General features: G+C 41.7%; 1 protein-coding gene across 2 annotated transcripts in view; it reads left to right on the forward strand.

The window, feature by feature from the left end:
- Window positions 1-10,877, forward strand: part of TNFSF13B (TNF superfamily member 13b) — a 31,163-nt gene extending 20,286 nt beyond the window's left edge. For both annotated transcript variants that reach the window (XM_061435361.1, XM_061435360.1), the window contains exons 4-6: window positions 5,458-5,570; window positions 5,657-5,807; window positions 9,381-10,877. In XM_061435361.1, the coding sequence (XP_061291345.1) occupies window positions 5,458-5,570; window positions 5,657-5,807; window positions 9,381-9,493 (377 nt within the window). In that variant the 3' untranslated portion in view covers window positions 9,494-10,877. The remainder of the gene's footprint in view (window positions 1-5,457; window positions 5,571-5,656; window positions 5,808-9,380) is intronic.
- The last annotated feature ends 3,423 nt before the right edge of the window (window positions 10,878-14,300 follow it).

The following is a 14,300-nucleotide window of genomic DNA, read 5'->3' on the forward strand; positions in this document are numbered from 1 at the left end:
GTTCTAATTATGTATACACTGGTAATTATTTTTTGGCTGTGCCGGGTCTTAACTGTGGCATGTGGGGCCTTCTGTCTTCATTGCAGCCTGCAGGCTCTTAGCTGTGGCATGCGGGATCCAGTTCCCTGACCGGGGATTGAACCTGGGCCCTCTGCATCAGGAGCATGGTCTTAGCCACTGGACCAGTGGAGAAGTTCCTGTGCTGTTAATTCTTGACCTGTTTTTTTTTTTTTCCTATAGTTCTACAACTTTTCTCAAATTCTTAGTGCTTTCCTTATATCCCTCTCATTTTGCTTTGTGCAGAGTCTATGTGTCCCTTCTGAAGCTTTTATGTTCATCTAAGTGAGCTTTTTTCCCTCCTAATTTCCCGAATCCTCTTAGCTGACAGCTGACACTGTACTGCCTGTAGATTCCTGCGTGTATATGAGAGATTCATCACCTTCTGTGAGTTGATTTTTTGCTGACTCTGTGTGAACTTTGCTGCCTCCCGGCCCTTGACCATTTCCTTGGCTTCTCTTGACTTTTACGCTCAGCTTCGGTGTGACCGCAGTCGCTTCGGCCTGCCTTGGAGTTATTTTGGAGGATATAGACATGACTCTATATCAGACAACAGACATCAGTCTGTTTCTTGCACAGGACTTACGGGAGGTGGAAAAGGAGGGAGGGGATTCCCACGGTCAGGTTGATAACAGAAGTCTCTTTTGGTTTTTCAACATAATGATTTCATAGAGGCAGTGATGAGGTTTAATCTCACAGTAGAATTTGACAGTTGATAAGTCTCGTTTTACTGAAAAGATTTTATCATTGATTTTTGGTTTCGGGTGCGCTGGGTCTTCACTGCCGCGTGCGGGCTTTCTCTCGTTGTGGCGAGAGGGGTCTGCTCTCCAGGTGCAGCGTGCAGCGTTCTCCCTGCTGTGGCTTCTCTTGCTTCAGGGCGCAGGGTCCAGAGTGCAGGCTCAGTCATCGTGGCTCGCGGGCCTGGCTGCCCCGCAGCATGTGGGATCCTCCTGGACCAGGGATCGAATCCGTGTCCCCTGCACTGACAGGTGCATTCCTAACCAATGGACCATCAGGGAAGTCCTCCCTTCTTTTCAAAACATGTGCTTTTCTTGGTTTGTTTCTCCAGCCACGTTCCTTGCTTTTTTTACCCACTGCTTTTCTAAACTTTAAAAAAAATTCCTTCAATGTGGACGTTTTTCAGACCTCTGGCACAGTCCCCTTATCTTCATTCTTGTTTCTTTGCAGTCTCAAATCCTCCTGTGTTGTCACTTAACAGCCATGTGTGATGGCCTCAATGTAGATCTTTAGTCCAGTAGACTTTCCTGAGATCCAAGCCTATTTATGCCTCTGTCTGTTGAGCGCCTCTTCCTGAGTACCTTGGTGACATCTCAGCGTGAACTCTAGACCTCTCCCCCGCATCTGGTCTTCTTCCTGTATTCCCTATTCCAGTATGCTGGTTCATTAGTTGTTCAGCCCAGAATTCTGGGTGTCACTCTTGACTGCTTCCTTGAAGTCACTGCATTAATCTCATTGACGATTCCTCATATATGTAATTTGAACTGATGTGTTTCTCTTCGTTTCCATTTCACCCTCCTAGTACAAACCCCGTCTTCTCTCACCTTGGCTGGTTCCCTTGACTCCAGTTTTGCACTCTGCTCACCTGGGAACTCCACAGCGGTGTTCCTAAAACCCAGCCGTCGCCATCCTTCTCCACTGCGCACAGCCCTGCCGGGCCTCCCATCGCCTCTCTGGCAGCCCAGCCTGCGTGGCTCTGCCGGTCTGATTTGTTTCTGCGGGTTTTCCTAGTCCTGCCTCAGCCGCAAAGCCATATGCCTGTGGATGTCACTGCCAGACATGTGGGTTCAAGTAAAAAGTAAATCCCTATTCCTTGACTTGGCTCACTTCATCTGTCTTCAAAAGTATTATCAGTATCTCTTCTCCTTTAACACTATTTCCAGGAATTTTAAGATAATAAAATAGAAAATCAAGAGAAGTAGTCAAGGGTGATAGCTGTGATTGACAGCTGCTCTCTGGAGCATTTATGGTCAATTATTTAAGGAAGTAACACTGGAAGAATAAATAATTGGGAGGACGTTTCCTATTCATAAAATAGAATAAAAAACAAATATTAGCAAAATAGATCCGATTTTCCTATAAAAATATATTGTTCTAAAATTTATCTACAAGTCTTTCACATATATCAGAACAGGAAAGATCTACTCTCTTAAAAGCAGGCATTTTCAGAAATACATGTGAATTATTTTTATATTTGAATACTGTCATTTTAATTTAATTTCACATGTTAATGTACATAGTAATTTGTTAAGTTTTCAAAGACATTTAAATACATCAAATATTTAAAGCTGCGTGGAGCTGGGAAGTTCACACTTTGTATACCAAAATATATTAGTATTTTAGCTGTTGAAAACAAAATTAAGCATTAATGCTCCTAGTATTTACCTTCATTGACTGAAATAAAACCCTACCATATAAGAACTGTGAGTTGAGTTTATTCAGTGTCTTACTGAGAACTATAGCCTAGCCCAGGAAACAGCCTCTCAGACAGCTCTGAGAGACTATTTCAAAGTAAGGCAGAAGCCTGGATTTATGTAATTTTTTTTTCTGGAATAACAAAAGATTACTGCTAATCACAAAGAAAAAGCACAGATATCTCACTTCAATGATTTTAGTGCTTTTCTATGTACGAGGAGGAGGTGCAAGAGTCTGGGGTCATTGAAATCTTTCCTTTCCATATTCTTAAATATCTACTGTAAGAAGTGATTCTTACTAGCTTAGAGAAGCTTTCTATAGAATAGACATTTAGTGCATGTTTTCTTGTTAGCATTTACCTATCCGTGGTCTAACTAGCATGCAAAAAACACTAAGTAATTTTTAATATGTAGAAACATATCATGTATGGTTAAGTTTATAATCCCTTTACCTTTTAGTTGATTTTTTAGTGTATTTTCTTAAATTTAAAGTTCACTTAGCTGCACAAATTGCTGGAGTGCGTATTGTGTGCTCGGCTGCATTCTTGGCCCCTGGGTTTCCGGCTGTCACTATGGGATGGTCATTGCCTCGGCCTCAGTGTCAGCAACATGGATCTATGTGTGCTCTTTATAGCCCGTGGACTGTAGCCCGCCAGGCTCCTCTGTCCATGGAACTTTACAAGCAAGAATACTGGAGTGGGTTGCCATTCCCTACACCAAGGGGTCTTCCCAACCCAGGGATCAAACCTGCATCGCTTGTGTCTCCTGCATTGGCAGATGGAACCACTCTTGCCACTTGGATGGAGTGTAATCCGTGTGTGTGTGTGTGTGTGTGTGTGTGTGTGTGTGTGTGCATGAGTGCTCTCATGTATGTGGGCACGGTTGGGCGAGAAATGTACACAGTAATAAAAACAAGTAGATGATTCTCTCTAACAAGAATTTTTCCAGCAAAATAAGATGAAGTGCCAAAAATAAAAGAGAAAATAAGAATATAAGCCTAATAAGGACTTGTTTTTCTTTTTCTTCTGACAATATAATGGTGAGCTTTGGTAAGAACTGACTAACTTAATAGGTATAAGTATGGTGTAGAGAAATAGAGGATCAATGTAAAGTACTGTAAAAAAAGTTTGTAGTCAGTAAATATGTCTAGTCAGAACATAAGCGTGCAGACTTAGAAATACGTGTTCCATGTCAAGAGTTCATATTACCTCTCTGATGGAGAGTGTTTCATTTCCCAGAGATTCAGTAACCAGGTAGTAAGATGTTTTTAAAACATGGAACGCTAGTGACTAATTGCATAGCACAATGGTTAGTATTTATTTAAATACATATTTGCTGCATTTGTTTTGGGTCAGGCATCATTTAAGGCCCCGAGGAAACAGCAGGGAACCAAACGTGAGCAGTCCCCAGGCTCAGAGAAGTTGGACTCTAAGATGTGTATGGTTCTGAAGGCAGACAAGAAGCCTCTGTGCTTAGAATGTCAAATAAAACGTGAAAATAGTTGCCTTCAGTCATCAGCTTGTATTTATAATTTTTAATAATAACAACCCTGATATTAATTCTTCCTCACATTTTCAGAACTCTACCTTAAAGAATGCTGTGGGCATGTGATCTCTAAACAGAATTTAAAGCTACGGCATTATAATCTTTTCCCCGAAATGATGTTGTATGAAAACAGGCGATGATGAGGTTACCTCTGTTCTGTATAACCAGGGAGATCTTTATTGGTGGACTGTCGTTACCCAGGGTGGCACTGGAGGGTTTGCACCAAAGGAAGGGGTTTCTCAGAGACCATCTTTGGGAACAGAAAGTTGGGGGGATCGGGCTGCCCCCTGTGTGGGAACTGAGGAGAGGAGGGGTGAGCTGTAGGGCCCCTCCCTGCTGCCTCCTCTCTCCTTTCTACCCACCCCCCTCCAAGAAGGGCAGAGGAAAATTTTTCTCCTCCCCAACAGACTCAAATAGAAACTGAAAATCTCTATCGGTGTGTTATTCAGAGACCTTTCTTTGGCCTCAAACTCTCCCATCCAGACTAGACATTATTATGAAAGTTGCTGAAATACAGAAGGAATCAAAACCCCAGACATGACATATGAAGCGCTTGCTTTCAAGTTCCTGTATCTCATAGCTGGCCTGGGGGAGTATGTAAAAGATGCTAAGAAACCGCCAGAGGATGGTCATTTTTTAAAAGACGAAATTCTCCTCTAAGTTTCAGACTTAGGTTAGTGACTAAGCATGTTGTCAAAAGGTATGTGAGTCAGGTCCGGCTGCTCACTGCTCAAAAGCCAAAAACCAGGCCAGTTGGTGGAAAGGAAAGTTGGCCTTATTTCAGATGCCGGCAACTTGTGGAGGAGAGTGGTGGACATCTGTCCAAAGGCCGACTCCCCCCAACCCTCTGCTGACAGGCAGCGGGTGAGAGCTGTTATAGACAGAGTCAGGGGTGGGGGGCCACAGGCAGAAAAGCACAGCCATCTCTGAAGTCATCCTGAGCGGTCATCAGCGGTCTGGCCGGCGTCATCTTGGTCATTTCAGGTACAGTTAGTCTTCAGTCCCGGGCGCACTCGTTCCATTTCTTTGTGGTCAGTTCTCGGAACTGGGGCAGCTCGTGTCCTGGGTACGGTCTGGTCATCATTAGCCAACTCCTCCACCTGGGGTTTCAGTATCTGTAAGACGGCTCACACGATGTGGCTCAGAGTATGATCTGTAGCCCTTGAGAAAGAGCTGAAGGTCCCTGACGGTGCCTACTGACTATTACTATTTAGTCTCCTTAGACTGTTCTCCTTTGTTGCGGCATTTCTCACTTCTCTGATTAAACTTAATCTTTGACAAAAGTTTTCCATGGAAAAAAGGCAGGCAGGGGACACGGTCGGGGGGCAAGGGTCCTGGAGTCCTGCTCTGTTTCAAATGGAGGTGAAAAACTGCGTTTCTCAGGGGTTTTCTTTTCCCTTAAAAACCATTCTCTTCATTGTAGGAGCGTACACCTTTGTTCCTTGGCTTCTCAGCTTTAAAAGAGGAAGAGCCCTAGAAGAAAAAGAGAATAAAATTTTGGTCAAAGAGACAGGCTACTTCTTTATCTACGGTCAGGTAGGTTCGACCCTGAACCCGCCGCCGCTGTCCAATGCCCCCGTTTCGTGCTGACTTCTGACAAATTTCTTTGGTTTGTTCCTCAGGTTTTATACACCGATAACACCTTTGCCATGGGACACCTAATACAGAGGAAAAAAGTCCATGTCTTTGGGGACGAACTGAGTCTGGTGACTTTGTTTCGATGTATTCAAAACATGCCTGAAACACTACCCAATAATTCCTGTTACTCAGCTGGTAAATAATAGTTCTATATACATAGACAGAAAGACATTCCTCCGTATACTGTGTGGTGTTTATGGTCTCGAATGATGAGTTAGTCTGTTTTGATAGAGACAGATGCAATCATTACTTTAGATTTTCATTAATTAGCTAACTAGTTATTAATAAGTTTATCATTTTTATATACGTTTAGAAAGGGCAGTAGCTTCACACTGACCCACTCTAGAACAAGCTTGTTTTTTGGAGCTGTGATAAGAGTGGTTGCATCATAAGAGAATGATGACCTGTGCCAGGCACATCCATCCGCGCTCCCTGCTGTAATCCTCCTTAAAAAAGGGAGGTGGGCACTGAGACACAGAGATGTAGCACATGTTGTCTGGGGCTGCACAGCTGAGCAGCTCCAGAACTTGGTTTAAATCAGCCAGTCTGCCTGAGTGGGAGTCACGGAATCTCACCTCTTCCTTACCTCCCTCCTGTGGAAGAAATGCCCTTTGGCCAGTTTTGAATGTCAGATCCAAGGGCACCATTTCTCTTCTGGGGTCAGTGGACACCAGATGGAAACAGCTGGGACGCTAAAGGGTAGGACCGAGCCTGCCTTTCAACTCAGGGCCAAAGGACTGGAGAAGAAAGGGAACATGCAGGCTATCTTCATTTCAGGTCTGTTTGGGCTGTGATTGCCTTCAGTTATTGTTCAGCTGCTAAGTCCTGTCTAACTCTTTGGAACCCGTGGACTGCAGCCTGCCAGGCTCCCCTGTCCTTTGCTAATCTCCCAGAGTTTGCTCAAACTCATGTCCATTGAGTCAGTGATGCCATCCAACCATCTCAGCCAAATGAATTGCCATCAAAGCCTTCCTTTTATTTGGGGGTAATTTCAAACTAATCAAGGCCAGTACTTGAAAAAAAAAGTTGCCTTAAACACATTTATTTCTCTCTGGTGGTTTTGACAACTCCACTCAGGACCTCAAGGAATGTTTTCCTTTCCAGACAGCGTGAATGACAGTGTGGAACAGGGAGTGGGGGTTGATTGTGTGCTCTGAAGCTATGTATTCCAAAGGCACTTACTGACAAATGCACCAGGAATCAAGACAGAAAGATAATGCAGATGCTTGTCATCCTGGACCCATAGCCATAAAGAGCTTTGACGGGGTGTTGAGGAAGTTTGCTTAGATTTGAATTCCCTAATTTTCATAGAGAACTGTTATCCCGCAGCCTGTGGTAATCAGTATTTCTTGTTGCAAAATACCTATAAATGGGGAGGTCACTTCAGCCTGTTGTTTACTTACATTAATTAGCACTTAGAGCTTTACAACACACTCCTTTATACATTTTTCTGATCATCAGCTCCTCAAGGTTACTTCCTAGCCTGATTTTTTAAGAATAAATAACTTGACCTTAAAGATATTTCTCAGTGCTGATAGCTTAGCATCATTTACAAAAAGTGTTCTCTAGGAAATTTCAGGTTTGCAGTTTTTATCTGTTCTAGAGAAAATTTGTTTTACAATCATTAAAAGCTACACATTGGTGTATAAAGTGTTTCCATAATAATCTGAAAAAAAATTAAAGTGGTCCATTTGAAGAGCCCAGTATCACACCAAGGAACCTCTCTTGTGCATGAAACTGATTCTTATTCATCATGTCATTAACAAATTATCGATTGCTACCATCTGGAAGAACTGAAATAGCCAGTAACTCAGTGTTGAATATTTAAGTAGGACCTACTTTGAAAAGTAGTAGTTAGTTTACACCGACTTTGAGAATTACTGTTACCTAATGATGTGTGTGGAGAAGGCAATGGCACCCCACTGCAGTATTCTTGCCTGGAAAATCCCATGGACGGAGGAGCCTGGTAGGCTGCAGTCCATGGGGTCGCTAGGAGTTGGACACGACTGAGCGACTTCACTTTCACTTTTCGCTTTCATGCATTGGAGAAGGAAATGGCAACCCACTCCAGTGTTCTTGCCTGGAAAATCCCATGGATGGAGGGGCCTGGTGGGCTGCAGTCCATGGGGTCGCTAGGAGTTGGACACGACTGAGCGACTTCACTTTCACTTTTCACTTTCATGCACTGGAGAAGGAAATGGCAACCCACTCCAGTGTTCTTGCCTGGAGAATCCCAGGGACAGAGGAGCCTGGTGGGCTGCCGTCTCTGGGGTCGCACAGAGTCGGACACGACTGAAGCGACTTAGCAGCAACAGCAGCAGCAATGATGTGTGAACTATAGCCTTTGTCAAATTATTAGATTATCTTGAATATCTGTGATAATTACTAATCATTCAACAAATCACTTCAATCTTTTTTTTTACTACTCAATGTAATGATCAAATGCCATGGGAATCCGGAAAGAATGCCCATCACCCTTAAAAATATCTAAGTTCTTTTGTTACTGTCTGTCTTGGTCTGTTATCAAAAAACAATGACTCCTTGGGCATTCTGATCACTGCCCCAACATGTCTGTGAAGGTGTCTGGTATACCTGAAATGTTCAGGGAATAAACACTCACTGGCTATAGTTGGAGGAAACCCAGGTGTTTGGGGCTTGACAGAGGAATTGAGGTTAAGATAGATGTGTTTCTGTAAATATATTTCCATGGCTTGCTCATGAAACAATGTACCTGCTTTTAAAATTATTAGTTGTGAGTATTGACAATTTAGTTGTGTCAATGTGTTATTTGTTTGTTCCTTGGTTTTCTTCTCTGCCCCCGCTCCTCTTTATTTTTTTTCTTCATATTTTCCTTTTAAAATGGGGTCAGGAATGTCCTGATACCCTGAGTGTAGTTCCTGAGTTGCATTTTGTATTCCTGAATCACAGGCTACCTTATTGTAAATTAGGCACATGCAGATTAATCAGTTCTGAGAAGCTAATTAGCTTCTTACTTTTGATTATAAAGACAGGTTATGGTCATTTAAGGAAACACAAAATATAGAGGACTATAAAAAGCACTCTGAATGACTCCAAATTCCATAGTCTGGACTCTACAGAGAGACTCTGTTAGCAGATGTGTTTTGCTAATAAGTAGTGTTTTGCTTTTTACTTTCTAATAATTCACACATTATATGCCCATTTGAAAGTATATTTAGGGCTATGCAGTGTGTGTGTGCATATTTTTGTATTTTTATTTAACATTATTTTTTAAAGTTTCCCATGTCAAGTGAAGCAGAGCCACTTTTAACTTTATAATATTCCATCTAGGGATGTGCTATGATTTACTAAACTTTTTTTCTTATAGTTAGACTTTTGGTTATTTGGATTCTCTGTTTTATCAACAGTAGGTGATATTGGGCTGGCATAAAGTTCCCTTGGGTTTCTCCATAACATCTTGCAGAAAAACCCCAGTGAACATGCTGGCCAACCCCACACATTCGTTTGTCTGTTATAACTCCTTCTGCTCATTTCTTTTACTATTTTTTTTAATTGTTAGGCAAATAGAATAATAACTGGTCTAGAAACCCACTGGTGTAATGTGAAAAATGAATGCCTATGTGAGTTTTTTTTTTTTCCCAAAACCAAGTCGTCTTCTTTAATGTTCTGCCCTCCCCTCTCCTTCACCTGCACAATGGCTTCAAGTTGTCGCCAATCATTCCTTTCCAGGCATCGCCAAGCTGGAGGAAGGAGATGAACTCCAACTGGCAATACCCCGGGAAGATGCTAAGATATCCCGAGATGGAGATGGCACGTTTTTCGGAGCCCTGAAGCTTCTGTGACCTGCTCACACCTTGTGTGTGGCTCTTTTCTTCCCTTCTCTGTGCCTCTAAAGAGAAAGCACTTAACTGGAAATACCAAAAGGGAAAAACAAAATAGTTACCATAGCCTTTTCTGGGAGCTATTTGTTTTGGTTTGCTGCAACTCGACCAAAACAGGAAATTTAACAGACAACCACAGCCAAAGGGTGTCATGTGAATTATGAGAACTAGAGCCTATTTACGGAAAAATAGAATTAGAAAGACTTACACTATAATGCCACGTTGGACAACTTAGTGCTTACCGCCTTGGAAGAAGCACAAGATTCAAAGGGGCGATCATCGTTTCTTCCAGAATGATATTCCACTGTTTACTGTGCAACAGAGCCTGTGACATTTGGGGGGAAATCTCAGGATTTATCCTCTATTTTTATGTTAAATACCCTGTCTTTTTCTTCTATTAATACTGAGGAAATGGAAGGAAAAAAAAAGGTAGAGAAATCTTGCATTCTATACATGAAAAAGTAACTCAAAGTTTAAATTTAAATATTGTATTAGATAATCGGACTCAAAATAGGATACTGTTACTATTTAAGTCTTTTAGGTTTATTTTGAGTTTGCAGTTTTAGCTCTAATATTATGTATTACCCGCTGGAACACTCTGTGACATATTTCACAGAAGGGCAATCATTCTCTCCTGTGTCTACACTTCAGAGTATTTTTTACAGCTAATTTCAGTTACTTTGGAAACTTTTAATATAATTTCAACTCATGCGTATAAATGTTCATTGAAAAAAGTAACCATCATTGTTTTTACGTAAAAGTAAAATCTGCCATAGAAGTTAATAAACACATTTGTAATAATGTAATATTATTTCCCTTTATTTCCTATTCTTCTGTTTTAAACTGCTGCTATTGTAGTTCACATATCCCAGCCTTTAAAAAATAGTCATGTTAATAGCTTTTCAGAAGTGGAGGATTGATTAAAGTTCCTGGCATCCTGAGTAGGGTATATGCCATGTGCTTAAAGTGCCTGGCATCCTGAGTAGGGTATATGCCATGTGCTTGTTCTAAAGATTGTTGCTGTTGTTGTTATTGTTCAGTCGCTGAGTTGTGTCTGACTCTTTGCGACCCCATTATCACCTGCCAGAAGACATTGTCCTGATTTTCATTTTATAAAGAGCCATTTTTGAGAATATCATACTACTTATCTTTTATAACATCACTTGTTTCACTTTTTAAAATGTCGTAAGTTTATACCGTTTACTTCATTGTTTAAACAGATGGAAAAACAGACCCTCGTCTACACGACTGTTCCCCAGTCTACATTAAAATATTTTTAAAGGTATTTTTTCAAAACAAACGTTTGTATTTTGTGTCTAAAATTAAACTTTGTTCAACATTCTGATTCCTATAGTTTCAGCTTTTGGGTTAAAATAAAACATGTTCTGAATTTATTTGTTTTACAATATGATAATGAAAAAAGTGATAGGCAGGGTAGAAGCTTCGACACGAGGAGGAAATCAGAGGTGTTCTCAGTGCTGCTGCGAGTCGGATCGCCAGAAAAAACACGTCAGTGCCTTTGCCTCGTTTTTGAATTGTTCGTCTTACACCATCCATCTTTTGGTTTCTCTCTGTAACACTGAATGTTGTCATAAAAATTAGGTACACAAAGTGAATGATATTCAGTATCCTGTGGTAAACCACAATGGAAAAGAGTATGGAAGAAACTGTGTATATGTGTACCATTGAGTCACTCTGCCGTATAGAAATTAACACAGTGTTGTAAATCAATTATACTTCCATTAAAAAGACTGAAATGATAGAATTAGGTGTGTAAGTGATAAACATTATAGATTAGTGTGTGTATGTGTCTTAGTTTGTGATGCAAAGTATCTGAAGTCATAAATATGTCTTTTTATTTCAAAAAGGATTTGTTTACTTCAATACTATATATGTGAAGTTATACATCAAATATTTCTTAGGACTTGGGTTAAATAAGGGTTTCCTAGGTGAAGCTAATGGTAAAGGACCCTCTTGCTGATGCAGGAAATGTAAGAAACACAGGTTTGATCCCTGGGTGGGGAAGATCCCCTGGAGGAGGGCATGGCAACCCACTCCAGTATTCTTGCCTGGAGAATCCCACGGGCAGAGGAGCCTGGCAGGCCACAGTCCATAGAGTTGTAGAGTTGGACACGACTGAAGCGACTTAACTGAAGCACGCACAGGTTAAATAAAGATAATACCATAATGATAGGCTTGGGCTGTAAGCTTTTGTAATCTACAGCTTGCAGCATTTTGCTTTTTAAATGACTTAGCATATTTTGTCAGCAGATGTGGAATTCAGCCACATAAAATAGTTTTCAATGTTACTTCACTTTCCACTCAACCCAGCATTAAAACGTGACTCTTATCTTCCTTGTCAGTGAAATTGTGAGGAAAATCAGACATTGGTTGAATTAAAGCTTATGTAGCCATCAGGAAGTAGAATTAAATCAGAAAGAGAAGACAAATACCATAGGACATTACTCCTATGTGGAATCTTAAATACGACACGAATGAGCTGATCTACGAAACAGGAACAGGATCAGGGAGACAGAGAACAGACTTTTGGTTGCCAAGGGGGAGGGTGATGGGAGAGCGATGGGGTGGAATCTGGGATCAGCAGACGCAAACTAGGATATGCAGGATGGATGAGCCACGGGGTCCTCCCACACAGCACAGAGAACTGTATTCAGTGTCCTGTGATAAACCATCATGGAAGAGTGTGAAAAAGAATGGATAGATGGATAACTGAGTCACTTTGCTGTACAGCGGAAATTAACACAACATGTGTAAATCAACTGTACTTCAATAAAAATAAATTCAAAAAAGGTTAGGTAGATACAGAGGTCTGTGTGGGAAATTCACTGCAACAGTCAGTGCTCCTGCCCAGGTTCACCCTTCTCTCTTTTTCCTGCAATTAATTTTAGCAGAAAAAGATGTTATCTTGGGATTTCCTACCAAGAAAATTTCTAAGACTTAAGTATATGGGCCCAGGCCAGATACTCTTCTGTCTTAAATCCAAAATCAAGACTTGTGATGCTAAATAACCACCCAGCTGTTGTTCAGTCACTAAGTCATGTCCGACTCATTGTGACCCTGTGGACAGCAGCACGCTAGGCTTCCCTGTCCTTCCCTATCTCCTGGAGTTTGCTCAAACTCATGTCCATTAAGTTGGTGATGCTATCTAACCCTCTCATCCTCTGTCATCCCCTTCTCCTCCTGCCTTCAATCTTTCCCAGAATCAGGGAAAGATCTTTTCCAATGAGTTGGCTCTTTGCATCAGGTGACCAAAGTATTGGAGCTTCAGCTTCAGCATCAGACCTTCCAATGAATATTCAGAACCGATCTCCTTTAGGATGGACTAGTTGGATCTCCTTGTAGTCCAAGGGACTCTCAAGAGTCTTCTCCAACACCACAGTTCAAAAGCATCAGTTCTTCAGTGCTCAGCCTTCTTTATAGTCCAACTCTCACATCCATACATGACCACTGGAAAAACCATAGCCTTGACTAGACAGACCTTTGTTGGCAAAGTGATGTCTCTGCTTTTAAATACGCTATCTAGGTTTGTCATAGCTTTTCTTCCAAGGAGCAAGCATCTTTTAAAGTTTGCATTCATGAATGCAGCATTTATGGCTGCATTCACCGTCCACAATGATTTTGGAGCCCAAGGAAAGTGGGCCCTGAATGGCTGAGCAGAACATCCCGAGGAAGTCACGGTGCAGCCCTCACTGACACCTGGAGGAGTCCCTCCATCCTCCAGGTTCTGCAGAGAAGGTCCTCCCAGGTGCTTTGTTAGGGGCACAGCAACCTGTCCAGAGAAGAACCTCAAGAATTCTGTTGCCCTTTGAATCCCGAACCAGGAGAGGAGACATTACTGTTCTAGAGACCTGCTCTAGGAGACTCTCCTGCTCTAGGAGACCACCAGAGAGCCTGGACGTGTTTGGTTTGGCTGCCACGTTGCTTCCTCATTTTCGAGTTGTTTTCGAATATAAACTTCTAGACTCAAGACATGAAACAGGACATTTACACTTCTTTCAGAAATACAGCTGTTTTCTTTTGCAGCCTCGGAGAGGGATTATAATATACGTGCAATAATACTAAGAATCATAAGGGCACAGCCTGGTGATATGTTTTCACAAAGTGGAGCCCCTCCTGACATCACCTCCCCAATCTCCGCACCCCAATCTCGCCAGCACCCCGAAGTCTGTCACCTCCTCTCTGACCTTCAGAGATCACCATTCCGATTTCTGTCCTTGAGGTAGAGTTTTGCCATCTGGACTTCATAGACATGGGACCTTACAGCATGTAAGCTTTTGAACATCTGTTCACTGCTTTGTGAAACCCTTCCACACTGTTTCCTATAGAGACAGATCATTCTCCTTCTTGGCTGAGTAGAATTTCATTTTGCAATTATATAACAACATATTTGTTTGTTTTATTATTGAAAGACTTTGGGCTATTTCCCGTTTGGGCCTGTCATGAGTTATGTTTCTGTAAATATTCTCTGAACTGTGAATAGTCTCTGAAAATATTTTGAGGACCCCTATGATCTGCTGGATTTACACATAAGACTGCAATTGTGTTTTGTTGTTTTTATTTTTTAAGTTGGAGTATAATTGCTTTACAATGCTAGTTTCTGCTGCACAAAAACGTGAAGCAGCTACACACATGCATGTATCACCTCCCTCTTTAGCCTTCTTTCCACCCGTCTAGGTCATCAACAAGCTGAGCTCCCTGTGCTATACAGCAGGTCCCCACAGCTCTCTGTTTTACATGCAGTACTGTA

The sequence above is a fragment of the Bos javanicus genome, chromosome 12, assembly GCF_032452875.1.
Source record: "Bos javanicus breed banteng chromosome 12, ARS-OSU_banteng_1.0, whole genome shotgun sequence".
NCBI classification, from domain to species: Eukaryota; Metazoa; Chordata; class Mammalia; order Artiodactyla; family Bovidae; genus Bos; species Bos javanicus.